At 44.8% G+C, this 15,454-nt stretch overlaps 1 protein-coding gene across 1 annotated transcript in view; it reads left to right on the top strand.

Annotated features, from left to right (window-relative positions):
- Positions 1–13,617, top strand: part of GOLM1 (golgi membrane protein 1) — a 73,351-nt gene extending 59,734 nt beyond the window's left edge. The window contains exons 7-10 of the mRNA XM_017515611.2: positions 3,037–3,196; positions 3,864–4,130; positions 5,759–5,872; positions 11,899–13,617. Coding sequence (XP_017371100.1) covers positions 3,037–3,196; positions 3,864–4,130; positions 5,759–5,872; positions 11,899–11,972 — 615 coding nt within the window. The 3' untranslated portion in view covers positions 11,973–13,617. The remainder of the gene's footprint in view (positions 1–3,036; positions 3,197–3,863; positions 4,131–5,758; positions 5,873–11,898) is intronic.
- Positions 13,618–15,454: the final 1,837 nt, after the last annotated feature.

The raw sequence follows: 15,454 nt of genomic DNA, 5'->3' as shown, positions 1-15,454 counted from the left end.
TTGAGAGGGCATCTTGATCTATTGGCCAGGCTGGAGTGCAGTGGTGCAGTCTTGGCCCACTGCAACCTCCTCCTCCCAGGTTCAAGCAATTCTGCCTCAGCCTCCCGAGTAGCTGGAATTATAGGCACCCACCACCCCGCCCAGCTAATTTTTGTATTTTTAGTAGAGGTGGGGTTTCACCATGTTGGCCAGGCTGGTCTTGGAACTCCCGACCTCAAGTGATCCGCCCGCCTCAGCCTCCCGATGTGCTGGGATTACAGGTGTGAGCCCCCGCACCCAGCCTGTCTGGCTTCTTTGGCTGAGTATGAATGCTTCAGGGCTCATCTAGGTTGCAACATGTGTCAGTTCCGCATTTCCTTTTATGGCTGATTAATCCATTCTGTGGATAGACAACATATGGTTTATTCATTGTCAGTTGATGGGCATTTGGATTGTTTCCACATTTTGGCTATTATGAATAATGCTGTATGAACATGAAGTTTTTGTGTGGTCGTATATTTCATTTCTTTTGGGTAATACCTAGGAGTAGAACTGCTGGGTTATATGGTAATCTGTATTTAACGTATTGAGAAACTCCCAGACTTCTTCCAAAGTGGCCATAACATTTTACAGTCCTGCCAGTAGTTTACGAGGGTTTCAGTTTCTTCACATCCTTGCCAACTCTTGATACTACCTTTTCATTACACCCTTCCTAGCAGGTGTGGAGTGGTAGCTCATTGTCATTTGGGTTTGCATTTCCCTAATAACTAATGTTATTGAGCATCTTTTCACATGCTTCATTGGCCATTTGTTTATCTTCTTTGGAGAAATGTCTATTCAGGTCCTTTGCTCATTTTTAAATTGACCTATTACTGAGTTCTAAGAGTTTTTAAAAATATACCGTACTAAAGATAGATGATAATGGATATATGATTTGCAAGGTGTTTTTTTTCCCCCCAGTTCTGTGGGTTTTTTCACTTTCTTGATGGTGTTTAGCTGAAGCACAAAAGTTCTTAACTTTGGCCAGGTACGGTGGCTCATGCCTATAATCCCAGCACTTTGGGAGACTGAGGCAGGTGGATCACCCAAGATTGGGAGTTTGAGACCAGCCTGACCAACATGGAGAAACCCCGTCTACTCAAAATTTAAAATTAGCCTGGTGTGGTGGCGCATGCCTGTAATCTCAGCTACTTGGGAGGCTGAGACAGTAGAATTGCTTGAACCTGAGAGGCGGAGGTTGCAGTGAGTTGACATTGTGCTGTTGCAATCCAGCCTGGGCAACAAGAGTGAAACTCCATCTCAAAAAAAAAAAAAAAAAGTTGTAATTTTCACAAAATCCATTTTATTTATTTTTTCTTTTGTTTTGTGTTCTTGGTGTTATGTTTAGAACACTTTGCCTGATCCAAGATCATGAAGATTTACTGTTACATTTTCTTATCAGAGTTTTATCGTCTTAGTTCTTAGATGATGGTTCTTAGTTCTTAGATCATTTAGGCCTATGATTCATTTTCAGTTAATTTAATTCTTGCATATGGTGTGAGGTAGAGCTCCCGCTTCATTCTTGTGTGTGTCTGTGGATATCAAGTTATCTCAGTATTACTTGTTGAAAGAAAGACTGTTTTTTCCCCACTGAATCGTCTTGGCACCTTTGTCAAAAATCATTGTGCTGTAAGTATGAGAGTTTTTAGTGAGCCTGAGTCCCTTGGCTGTGAAAATCCCCTGTGCTTCTCGGTAGCCACTCCCTTACCCCAGTGGGACAGAGTGGCTGGAATGAGCTAGAGTTGTGTAGCTTCCTTCTCCCGCATGGAAGCCTAGCGTTTACTGGAGTTGGGTGTTTCATTCCCCCAGGTCAGCTAGGCTCCCCGCAGGGGGGCTCTGGGTAATGTGCTCCTCCTGAGGGCAGGCCTGGTGAAGGAGAATGGAGCACTCTGACATGTTTTCCCCTCCTACTGCTGGAAGCACAAGCCAGTTTTTCTCTGACATTTACTGAGAGCCTGGTTGAGCTCCTAGGGGTAAAACTCTTAAGTATGGGAGCCCCTATGACTGGGGCAGGTTTTTAACTCTCAGACTCATTACACTGAGCCTCAGGCAGTTCATAAATGGCAAGTCAGGCTCCACCCCCACACCAGTTCCCACGGTGACGTCTGCCTGAACCTGTCCTGGTGAGCCAGGGCTCACTGTGTTGGGCTCTGTCTCCAGGCTTAGGGACAGTGATTTACACTCTGTCCTCATCTCTCCTGTGGATCCAAGAAGGGCTGGTAACTTTTCAATCTGTTTAGCTTTTTACTTGTTATTAGAACCAAGTGGTGACTTCTAAGCTCCTCACACGAGGAACTGAAAACTGGAAGTCTTCTGTCTAATACAGATGCTTGAAGGTGTACATTATCTTCTAAGCACTGTTGGAGCTGCTTCCCATAAGTTTTGGCATGTGGTGGTTTTGTTTTAATTTGTGTCAAAGCATTTTCTAATTTGCATTGTGATTTATTGTTGGACTCACTGGTTATTTAGAAGTGTGTTGTTTTATTTCCAAATATTTGCGAATGTCACAAGTGTCATGCTGTTACTGATTTATAATCCCTTCCATTGCTATGAGAGAATTTACCTTGTGTGATTTTAGTTACTAAGTGTGTGGCGCCTGCCCTTGTGGCCCGACATTGTCCGTCCTGGAGAATATTCCGTGTGCTTTTGCCGTTGCTGGGCTGAGGCTTCTGCGGATGTTCCTGCAGCTGAGGAGTACTGTGTCGCTCCTGGCTGCTGCTTTGTTGTTGTTGACCTTCCACTTAGGTATTTTATATTCTTAAATACTTCCTCTCAGCAGAATCACCGCCCAGTTTTAATCCGTACTGACAGTACTTTCTGGGAGACCCTGACTCAACCTCTTGTCTTCTGATTTACGCCACATGACCGGGGCGTGACCAGAGTAGACAGTGGCGTTTCTCAGGGTCTTGGTCGGAAGGACGCGGTAGTGGGATTGGCGGGCTTCATTGCGTTGGTGGGATTCTTGTAAGGCTTCTGCTCACAGAGCCGCGCCCTGGCTGCCCTGTGCTTCTGTTTCAGCTCCAAGCCCTTGGCAAGCCTCAGCCCAGGCTGCAGGCGGCAGGCCTGCCACGCACAGAGGTGCCACAAGGGAAAGGAAAGATGCCCAGCAACAGCAAGTACCAGACACCGGCCCCCAGTTCCGAAGTGGCTGTGGATTCCAAGAGACAAGCTGAGAAAGGTAAGCAGAGCCTGGCAGTTGCCCTGCTCCCCGCTCTCCCGAGCCCGGTCAGAGGAAGCGGTCTAAGCGAGCTGCTGAGGCAGTCGGTGAACCTGCCAGGAGCAGGGCGATGTCTCTCTGGGCACGTGGAATTGGGGCCTTGGGGCTTCTTCCCTGTCTTACTGATGCTGCCTCCTTGCAAACGAAGTGCCGTGCTCTTGGGCAGCTGTGTAGAGAAAGGCCCAGGCTGCATCTTTATGCAGGACATTGCTAGGCCTGTGGGACGCGGGGAGGCAGCTGAGCCCCAGACGTGGAACCAGGAGGCTGCTGTGTCCGTGACAGGCACCAGGTGGGCCTGCCTGCGCTGGCTCCCAAGTGCTTGTCTCCTACAGACACGATGACCAGGTCCCTCAGCAGAACACCCTTTTCCCTTTATAGCTTGTGAGATAATTTAGTCCATGTTTTTTAAGCTACTTTTCCCTTCATCGCAGTTCTGATGGTGAGTTGCAGGCACAGAGAGGCCTGCAGTTGGCGTCTGAGGTCGCAAAAGGAGCCACCTGGTGGTTCTCCTGTGTGCAGCCCACCCCACCCCCACTTGTCTGGGAATTGAGTGGCACAAGGTTTTGCTTTTTTTTTTTTTTTAAATCAAATGTTGGCAAGGTCACAGCTAACTGTGTTCTGTGCACAGAGGAAGCCAATGAGATCCAGGTGGTGAGTGAGGAGGAACCTCAGAGGGACCGGCTGCAGCTGCCGCAGGAGCCAGGCCGGGAGCAGGTGGCACAAGACAGACGTGTGGGCGGAAGAGGCTTCGGGGGAGCCAGAGAACCGGGCCAGACCCCACAGGTGGCAGCTGCCCTGTTGGCGAGCCAGGAAAATCAGGAGGCTGAGGGCCCTGAGCGAGACCAGCTTGTCATCCCCGACGGACAGGAGGAGGAGCAGGAAGCTGCCGAGGAAGGTGAGTGTGAGGCTTCGGGGGCTGCTGTGGACTCATTCCCACCAGACACTCAGCCACCTCCATCTCCTTCCCAGCACCAAGGATCACCCTGAATTTTACCAAACAGCAGTTAGTGATTTGCCAGTTCCTTTTCGTCTGAAGGTTTCTTATTTGTTATCAAGAGGGAGGCAGGAAGGAAGAGCAGCATATGCTCCAGAACTCGAGGCTTTAGATGCAATATTGACAGGGAGGCGAGGGGACCTTGCAGGTGGGTGACCTGGAGATGGGTCCCTAGCACCAAGTGGACGTCCCCTCCTGGCAGGCAGGCCACGTGCCCCATCTTTGTTTCTCCACTGTCGTGCAGTGTCTGCTGCCATTTAGACAATCGGTGCCTAGTGAATGAATGACTGAAGGAAGGAGTATTGGGTAGATGAAGGGTAATGCGTATTTGAACACTGAAGAAAAATGACGTGAATCACTCCTTTTTGTTTGGTTGACTTTTTTTCTTTTTAAAGACATAAAGGGTAGGAATCTGAGATCAACAGATTATTCCAGGATTCAGACCCTTCAGATGTGGAAAATGTCCTTCCTACCTGAGCCAGGAACGCTTCTGAGGACATGACACTTGCGCTCTGGGGTGGACCAAGTGACAAGTTGGAGAATGCATTTATTTGCAGAAGTTACCCTGATTCCATTTAAACGTAAATTTCACTTCAGTGTCTTTCTGAAGAACATGTCCTCCCAAGTTCCAGTTAAAGAATTGCATTTTGTTAGCCCTCCCTAAGCATCCCTGCCGGGTCCCGGTGTTCCATGCCTGCCCAGCAGAAAGCTGCTCATGGTGTGTGGGGCAGGGAGGTCCTACTGGCTGGCTTAGCCTGTGGCGCTCAAGCACCAGACCCCTCAGCGGCTGGCCGTGAAGCGTAACAAACTTGGGCCCGAGATGCCGCAGCACCTGTGAGATGCATCTGCTTCTAGCTGCAGGTGTAGTGACCTCATTTGAAGAATAGTGTGCAGGCCATGCAGGCCTTTGCAGTTTCCACCCCAGGCAGTGAGCCAGAGAAATAGAACCAGAGCTGCTTTTCCAGGTGTGAGCTTTTAAAACTGCATACACATGTAAAATGTGTAGCTTAAACCCTTTGAGTAGGTCTCTTGAAAGCCTTTTGTCCTCATCTTTTCTGGTTGCTGCCCCCCTCCAGGGATGAATAGAGTCCTGGGTGCTCTCATGAGGGACAGTTTCTCCCTGGGCTCACAGTGGCAGCTCCATTTCCTCTCTGCATTCTAAGGAGATGCTGTCATTAACTATAGATAACCGTTCCTTCCTAAAACAGTAGCACCTTTTACCTTTTAAAGAGTTGATTATCTCTTTAAAAAAATGGAGACTTGGGTGTTAGCCAGTTTCTCCATGTTCAGCCTCGAATGTAGCTTTTATTGAGGGCCATGTTGTCTCTAGATTCAGAGGCCAAGCAGAGTACACATAGTGCATGTGTTTGTCTTGGAAGCCAGCCCATGCATCTCTGCCATTTCCAGAGAGGCAGCACACGGATCCGACTGTGAGCAAGGATGGACAACCTCCAGCACCTGTGCGCAGATACCCCTGTGACATCAACAGAGAAATGATGTAGCTTACGTTTTATGTGCTAATTTTACAGGGAGAAACCAGCAAAAACTGAGAGGAGAAGATGATTACAACATGGATGAAAATGAGGCGGAATCTGAAACAGACAAGCAGGCAGCCCTGGCAGGGAATGACAGAAACATAGGTGGTAACAGTGGTGCCTGGGTCGGTGGGGAAGTCACCTTTCATTTCCCCTTTCTGGTCCCTTGCTGTGATTATCCAGTGAATCCTCAAATAGTATCGTAACTAATGGATCACTTCAAGGAGACCGTCTTTTCTTCAGGAGACTTTGAAAGCTGGTGCAGTGGAGGGAGGTGAGAGGGTTGAGAAGCCCACGGTGATGAAAACCATTCAGAAACTCTGCATAGTTCCTAGAAATATATTCAGTGTGGCTCAAGCCTTTAAATAGGATGATTTTTCAGTGACATTTAGGGATTTCCCGACAAAATGGATAGGTCACTACTTGATTAGTCTGCCTCCCAGATGAAAAGCCCCAGTACGTGCATAGAGCTTCCAAGCAGCTATGATAGCTGCGCTTTGTGTTATTATTTTGAGTTGTTGAAGAGTCCAGGCCAGGATCTTGTAGAACGTATCAAACTTTGGCCTTGTCTGTTTGCTTGTGATGGATTCAGGCTGATGAATTCTTGCTTTCCCCCAGGAGGAATAACAGCAGGGGGTCCTATTGGTACTTGATTCCTTAGCTGATGTGGTGCCTATGAGGTCTCAGAAGGCCATTTTCCTTTGGACATTAATACATCATCTAGAAGAGGATGCTATGAATTTGTATGGCTTTACCATCCATTGATGAACATTGCCCATCAATGGATGGTAAATGTTTTACATTCTGACATCCCAGCACATTTATTACTTGACATTTTTTGAGGAACTCCTCTCCATCCTCCAACACACTTGTTTGTTTTGGTATCATTATGGAATCATAGTATTCTTTGTTAAAATTCATTTTCCTGGGCTAGGTGCGGTGGCTCACGCCTGTAAACAGAGCACTTTGGTTGGCCAAGGCGGGCAGATTATGGGGTCAAGAGATCAAGACCATTCTAGTTAACGTGGTGAAACCTCGTCTCTACTAAAAATACAAAAAATTAGCTGGGTGTGGTGGCACACACCTGTAGTCCCAGCTACTCTGGAGGCTGAGGCAGGAGAATCGCTTGAACCTGGGAGTTGGAGGTTGCAGTGGGCTGAGATCGCGCCATTGCACTCCAGCCTGGGTAACAGAGCAAGACTCTATCTCAAAACAAAATTCATTTTTCTATTATATTCTTGGTGTTTTCTTTCTCAGTTTTTGAGAGCTCTTTATATATTAAGAAGATCGCCTTTTATCTGTGATGTAAGCTGCAAATACTTTCTCCCTGCTTATCTTGGTTTTGCCCATGGTGTAGCCATGCAAAAGTTTCAAGCGTTTTCATCCTTTCTTTTATTGCTTCTGGATACTGAGTCACAGTTAGAGCAAGGCGTGCCCATCTAGGTTTGGAAAAATTCATCCATGCTTTCATCCACTATGTTTTAATTTTGTATGTGTAGGCCAGGCGCAGTGGCTCATGGCTGTAATCCCAGCACTTTGGGGGGCCAAGGTGGGCAGGTCACCTGAGGTTAGGCGTTTGAGACCAGCCTCGCCAACATGTTGAAACCCTGAGTCTACTAAATATACAAAAAATTAGCTGGGGCATGGTGGTGTGCACCTGAAGTCCCAGCTACTGGGGAGGCAGAGGCAGGAGAATGACTTGAACCTGGGAGGCGGAGGTTGCAGTGAGCAGAGATTGTACCACTGCACTCCAGCCTGGGCGACAGAGTGAGACTCCATCTCTAAATAAATAAAGAACTAAATAAAGTAAAACACAGATTCAGAAAACATGTGAAACAGTGCGTTTCACTAAGGTGAACACCTCGTAACTGCCTCCTCACTAGCAGAACGTGGCTGGCCCTTCTCTACGCCCTTTCCGTGTCTCCCTGTTCCAGAGCTTGCTCCTGCCCCCAGTAGTAACCACCATCCTCACCTTCATAGTAGGCATTTTCTCACATTTCTTTATGGATTTATCACTCAAGTGATATTCACATCACAGTTTATTCTTGGCCATTTTCTTAAATTTTGATATATCTGTAAGTCGCTGTTAATCTATAGGTTTCTCTTCCATTCCTTTCTCGCCTTTGCAGTATGTCAAAGAACCCAAGCCAGCCAAGTGCGGTGGGTCACACCTGTAATCCCAGCACTTTGGGAGGCTGAGGTGGGTGGATCACCTGAGGTCAGGAGTTTGAGACCAGCCTGGCCAACATGGTGAAACCCCATCTCTACTAAAAATACAAAAATTAACCAGGTGTGGTGGTGGGCACCTGTAATCCCAGCTACTCAGGAGGCTGAGGCAGGAGAACTGCTTGAACCCAGGAGGCAGAGGTTGCAGTGAGCCGAGATCATGCCATTGCCCTCCAGCCTGGGCAACAGAGCGAGACTCTGTCTCAAAAAACAAAAAAAACCAAGCCATGTGACCTCTAGTTTCCCACAGCCTAAATATTGCTAATTGTAGAGTCATGGGGCAGTTTAGCAAGGTCTCCTGGCCTCTCTGTTCCGCAGAGTGGCAGCTAGACCCAGAGGCTTGAGAGACTCAGGTCCAGGCACAAGCCCTCGGTAAGATGATCGGTGGTGGTGTGTGTTTTCATCGGGAGGCACATCATATCTGGTATCTTTCTTTTTGTGATGCCAGTTGATGCTCAGTGCCTGTATCAATTCATGTCTATGTCATTTGTTAATTGGAATGTTCTTAGAAATAGACACTTAAGCCAGGCATGGTGGTACACGCCTGTAACCCAACACTTTGGGAGGCTGAGGCGTGTGGATCACCTGAGATCAGGAGTTCGAGACCAGCCTAACATCATGAAACCTCATTTCTACTAAATACAAAAAAATTAGCTGGCATGGTGGTGTATGCCTGTAATCCCAGCTACTTGGGAGGCTGAGGCAGGAGAATCACTTGAACTTGGAGGCAGAGGTTGCAGTGAGCTGAGATCACACACTCCAGCCTAGGCAACAAGAGCAAAAGTCCATTCAAAAAGACCTTTCAGTGGTATTGTTTGTATAAGGTAGATAGGATAAATGCTTGATTTTTTCCTTTTAATAGTTTTCATGACTATGAATTGTTTCCCCGTCCTCCTCTGAGGGTGACTACATTTAAAATATCATATTCTTCGGAATTCAGCAGAAATCCTCAAGACAGCAGAAGTTGTTGCCTTCACTTCAGTTTCTGTCTTGCCAGTGCCGCCTTTTATTACCATCTGGGCAATGCGTTATTATTATTTTTGAGACAGAGTCTCGCTCTGTCACCCAGGCTGGAGTGCAGCGGCACAATCGCAGTTCATTGTAGTCTCTGCCTCCCAGGTTCAAGCAGTTCTCTGCGTCAGCCTCCCGAGTAGCTGGGATTACAGGCGCCTGCCACCATGCCCACTAATTTTTGTATTTTTAGTAGAGATGGGGTTTCACCATGTTGGCCAGGCTGGTCTTGAACTCCTGACTTCATAATCCACTCGCCTCAGCCTCCCAAAGTGCTGGGATTACAGGCGTGAGCCACTGCACCTGGCATGCATTATTCTTAAAGTTTTAATATTTACATATTTTTACCTTTTTATTTTGAAATAATTTTGATTTTAAAAAGCAAAAAAATTCCATATACCCTTCACCCAGGTTCACTACATGTTAACATCTTATATAACCAAGTAAAATTACCAAAATAAGGAAATAAATGTTGATGCAATGCTATTATCTAATCTGTAGACTTGTTCAACTTAGTGAGTATCCAACTGATTTTTTTTTCTGGCCCAGGATTATGCATTGCATTTACTGTCAGACCTCCTTAGTGTTCTTTATGGTGGAGATGTTTCTGTCAAATCATTCATGCTGTTGGTCTTTTTTGAAGGACAGTGGCCCAGTTATTTGGTTGAAAGTCCCTCAGTCTGTGCTTGTCTGATTCTTCAACAGTGTGCTCTTAAAAATTACATTTATCCAGGATGTCAGTTGTTTCAATTGGCAGAGTTGTTTGGAGTTTTTAGAATGCAAATCCTAATTTGAATTTTCAGCTATCTTCATTTAGGCAATTTTTAAAGAAAGGTAAATGGCAAATACAGCCAGACTTTTAAGCAAATACAGAGTCTCTTTCTGTTCTGTGTATGTCATTGACTCCGTTCATTTGTGTACTTCAGTGCTTGAGCACGTTTCACAGTCTGGTCACGGTCTTACCTCTATTCTAACAACTTTTTTTTGAGACAGTTTCACTCTTTTTGCCCAGGCTGGAGTGTAATGGCACAATCTCGGCTCACGGCAGCCTCTGCCTCCCAGGTTAAAGTGATTCTCCTGCCTCAGCTTCCCAAATAGCTGGGAGCTGTGATTACAGGCTTGTGCCACCATGCCCAGCTAATTTTGTATTTTTAGTAGAGATGGAGTTTCACCATGTTGGCCAGGCTGGTCTTGAACTCCTTATCTCAGGCAATCCACCCGCCTCGGCCTCCCAAAGTACTGGCATTACAGGCATGAGCAGGGATTACAGGCACCTGGCCTCCAACAACCTTTCCATTGTAGTGTCATACTAAATGCTTGGCTTTGTGGTGAAGGCTTTTTCGATCTCTCATCCCCTACACTCCTGTGTCCTAAGGACTTGACCTTGCGTAAGGTTTTAAACAAAGTAGGTAGGTAAGGGAAAGAAGGTAAGTGCCTTGTCAGCTCTTTGAAGAAGTTGAAGAAATGTCATTAACATCAGCTTCCATATTATTTCAGATTGTGTCATTGAAATAGTTTGAGACCTTACTTGCTTCACGGAAATAAAAAGACATTAGCTCCAACTTTATTAGAGCCTTTAACAGATACTATTAGTTTAATAAGGCAATTATTTAATGAATAGTCATTAAATCACCATTTAATGTGCCATAGTTATAAATCAAGACCATGGTTTTAGGTTTTGTGAAGTGTCTTTTTATGTTTGTGTGTGTGTGTGTTAAAGAGTAGAGTTAAGGCCAGATGGTAGAAGCCACATAGACTTCAGCTCTGTAAAGCAGGAGAGCTTTAGAGTCACAAGAGCTGTCTGAAGCTGCGGACGGCTCTCAGGAGGCAGCGTGTGCCACCAGGAGTGCAGTAGGAAGGGAATCACACTGCACAGGAGGGTGATTATTATCCAAAATTCCATGAGTGCACTTTATATTGCCCATTCACTATGGCATATGGGGCATTATGTCATTGTTTCAACAAGTATGGAATCTTTAGGTGCCTCAGCTTTGTTTTATGGCACATGGTTGGCCATGCATTCAGTCCCTTTGAAATGGGAGGAGTTCCTTTACGCTTCTCACAAGGCATGCAGTGGGGGGGGGGGGGGGGAGCTGTGGCTTGCTTCTTCAGTGCCCTGCAGTTCAATCCCCTAGGGGAGCATGGGTTCCGACCCCACAGTAGCATCTAAGGGTTGTGTTTACAGTTCCTGAATCCCCAGTGGGTGTGTGTTACAGTGTGCTCTTTCAGCTTAGCTGTCCACAGGCAGCCTGTGTTAATCAGCTCAATTAGATCCTCTGCCTTATTGCAAGGACAGAGGGCTTTCTGTATCCCGGGTTCTTGCCCTAGTGTACTGGAAAAATCAGACTACATGAGCTTAGGAAATGAATGCAAGATTTATTGTGTGGTGGAAGGAGCTGTCAGCAGATGGGTGGGGAGGGAGAAGAGGGATGGAGTGGGAAGGGTCTTCCCTGGGAGTCGGGCTGCTCAGCAGCCAGGCTCTCCTCCTACTGTCCTTGGTCAAATTTCCCTTGGTTTCTGCGTCGTTCTGCCGTCAGTTCCCTGCTGGTGTCTGTCGACGTGCTCTTCTGCCAGTGTGTTCCTCTCAATGCCCTGCCACTTTTATGTGCCCTTGGAAAATGCAATATTTGGTCGTGAAGACAGGCCTGAGGGTGGAGCCCTTGCCAGGGACCCTGCCCTTCTCTACCCAGCACTTCCCTGCCTCCCTCTCGTATCACCTCTGCCATCTCATCCTTGATGAGGAATGCAATTCCCAATTACAGTGTTGCTGTGGGAGATAGTCTTCTTTATGACACAATTTCTAGAAATTAATGCAAAATAGGACCTGCCTAGGCTGGTAACTCAAAATGTTTAATCCTAGAATATTATTATGTTTGTGTTTTTTTTTTCCTTTTTAGTTTTTAATGAAGACCAGAAAAGAGACACCATAAATTTACTTGATCAGCATGAAAAGCGGAATCATACGCTCTGAATTGGAATCACGTATTTCACATCAGGACTGAAGAGATGACTACAAAATGTTCATGAGGGACTGAATACTTAAAACTGTGAAATGTACTAAAATGTACATCTAAAGATGATTATTGTGAAATTTTAGTATGTACTTTGTGTAGGACAAATGGAATGGTCTTTTAAACAGCTTTTGGGGGGGTACTTCTGAAGTGTCTAATAAGATGTAACAATTTTTGACAATAGGTATTTTATGAGAAGATCAACACCAAAAATGGAACATAGTTCTCCTTCAAGTGTTGGCGACAGTAGGGCTTCCTGATTCTGGAATGTAACTTTGTGTATATTAACAGCCACGGATAGGAAGAGTCCGTCTGCTGTGAAGGAGAGACACAGAACTCTGCCTGGGTTACCTCTGGCATTGTCCTGTCCACGTGCTGTGGAGTGCTGGTGCCAGCCTGTTACCTGTTCTCACCTAAAGACTGGCTTACGCTCTTGTGCAGTCAATTCAGATTCTGAAAATCAATGGCCTAGAGCACTGACTGTTAACACAAATGTCACTAGCAAACTGCAACAGCTTTAAGTCTAAATACAAAGCTGTTTTGTGAGAATTTTTAAAAGCGCTACTTGTATAATAACCCTTGTCGTTTTTAATGTGCAAAACACTACTAAGCGGCTACAATTTGAACATTTGTGGTCTGTATTTACTTTGTTTCATGTATGTGGGCAAAGTAACATCTTCTCTAAATATATTACCAAGAAAAGCAAGGAGCAGATTAAACTTTTGAAAAACAGGTCAAAATGGGCTAACCTGGAGCAAAGCACAGTGAGGCAGAGGCACGGCAAGAGAGGGCAAGTTTGTTGTGGAGAGATCTGTGCCTACTTTATTAATGGAGTAAAAGAAAACAAAGTTCATTGATGTTGAAAGGATATATACAGTGTTAGAAATTGGGACTGTTTAGAAAAACATGAGAAATGCAATGGTTTTTGTCATAGTGTACACATTTAGCTTGTGGTAAATGACTCACAAAACTGATTTTAAAATCAAGTTAATGTGAATTTTGAGAATGACTAATTCCTAATTCACAGTAACAATGGCATTAAGGTTTGACTTGAGTTGGTTCTTAGGATTTATGGTAAATATGCTCTTACCACTTGCAAATAACTGGCCTCCTCAATGACTTTCAGTAAGGCTCTCTAAGGGGTAAGTGGGAGGATCCACAGGAATTGAGATGCTGAGGCCTAAGAGATCCTTTGATCTAACCCTCTTATTTTCACAGGGGAAAATGGGGCCTAGAAGATGGAGCATCTAGCTGGTGTGCCGGCGCCCTGGCTTCACACTCCCAAGTAGCTGGGACTACAGGCACGAAGTCACTGAAGCAGGCCCTGTTTGCAGTTCATGCTGTCACCTCCAGCTTGAACATTCTTCATGTCTATGTCCTTTTAAAACCCAGTCCCTAAGGTTAAACTTTCCCACCCAGAAAAGGCAACTTAGATAAAATCTTACTTTCATACCCTTCTAAGTCCTTTTCCAACCTCACTTTGAGTTCCTCTTGGGGTCGATAGGAATTCTCTCTTGCTTTCTCAATAAAGTCTCTATTCATCTCATGTTTAATTTGTATGCATAGAATTGCTAAGAAATAAAATATTCTGTTCAACTTTTAAAACTTGCACAGCTCTCATTTTGCTTTTCCCTTTCATCCTCTATTAAAGAATCTACCCTCAAACTGTGGACTGAAGATGGCAGTTTGCCTTAAACCTCCTGTGGAATGAGATGGGCTGTTAGTACAATGTCTTCAACCCACAGGGCCCCGAAAGTCATATGCTTGGCACATGTGCACGCTGCATGCTCTCTCCAGGCGCTCACACCCCTGCTGCCTTTGGGATCACTGCAGACTCAGCCAACAGTGGAGAGGGCTGTGGGCTGTTTCAACAAAATAAAAGTCACCTGTGCAACAGCATCAAGTAGATTTCAAACCTTGATCTTTTGGTTTCATCCAAAGTTAATAGCTATTCCTTAGTAAGGTTTTTTTTTTTTTTAAACTTCACTTTCCACACTACACCGATACATAAAATGCTTAATTAGTGTGAACTCTATTAATCTGCACCTTCCTCTGTACACTCAAATGGTGTGGGCAGGAATGATGGGATTATTCATTTGATCTTTTTTCAGGCAAACAACTGTATCGGGAGATTACTGAAGCAACCTCAGACATCGTGAGTAGTCACTGCACATACTTAATATCCTTTTTTGTGTGGTGAAAGTTGAGAAACCATTACCTGTTAGGTCAGTATGCTATAATTAGATTAGTAACCAGCATGTTTTGCTGTAAAGTGTAATAACTGATTATCCAGTCACAGAACCTGGAGTGGTGGGAGAGAATTGTGAATCCAGGGTCATTTAGGGTCTAGGGATTGGTCTGCTTTCACTATGTATTTGGACTAAAAGATTAGAGTTTACGGGACACTGAACAACTTCTAATATTTGTCTTTGAAATGAATTTTTGAAAAACTGTAAGAAGCTTCCATTAATTGGATTATTAAATTTTTTTTCACAAAGTTATTAGCTTAGACTTTGAAAGTATTAGTGTCAGAAGGTTGGGGAAACAGCTTGTGTATTTTTACATGCTGGTTACATAAACATGCCTCTAAAATATTTGTGTGTGTGTGCCATTTCTTGGTTCAGATAACAAACTTCCTTAAAGTGAACTGAACCACTGTCCCTTAAAAACTAGTTGATAAAATTCTGATAATGTATTGTAGACTGAAGTAGACATCTTCCCAGGCACTTAAAAACAACTAAACTAAAATGCTCCTGTCCTGTGGGTGCACCTGTGAAACATCTCTGGTAAAGTTAAACGTCTTAATGTTCTCATATTTATATACTTATATGTATTATGTATAAATTTCAGGTGATGAACCTTCTTTCTATAAACCAAGGCTCTAATAACCATTTGAAACAAATGCTTTTTTTTTTTAATCCTTTCTCCTTTAGTAGAATAAAATTATGTGTTTTAAACTAGAAAAGAAATCCTGAGTGGCACAGACTATACCTTGCTTATACTACTTTATACCCCTACAATAATCCTAATACTGTGATAGGTGGTCCTAGATAACGGATAACCCAATTATCCACATAACTGAAGTTTTGCCTTTTAGAACCTTCTTAGATTTATATGAACAAATTCCTTTTAAAAAATAAATGCTAAATATGAAATTAACCCTACTTAGCCTTAAAAGGTAAGTCAGAGTTGGCTGGGAATGGTGGCTTATGCCTGTAATCCCAGCACTTTGGGAGGCTGAGGCAGGCGGATCATGAGGTCAGGAGATCAGGACCATCCGGGCCAATATGGTGAAACCCTGTCTCTACTAAAAATACAAAAAAATTAGCTGGGTGTGGCAGCACACACCTGTAGTCCCAGCTACTTGGGAGGCTGAGGCAGGAGAATTGCTTGAACCCAGGAGGTGGAGACTGCAGTGAGCCGAGATCGTGACACTGCACTA

Source organism: Cebus imitator, unplaced genomic scaffold (genome assembly GCF_001604975.1).
Source record: "Cebus imitator isolate Cc_AM_T3 unplaced genomic scaffold, Cebus_imitator-1.0 Scaffold553, whole genome shotgun sequence".
NCBI classification, from domain to species: Eukaryota; Metazoa; Chordata; class Mammalia; order Primates; family Cebidae; genus Cebus; species Cebus imitator.
Note: the sequence above shows the minus strand (reverse complement) of the source record. Positions and strands in the feature narration are given on the sequence as shown.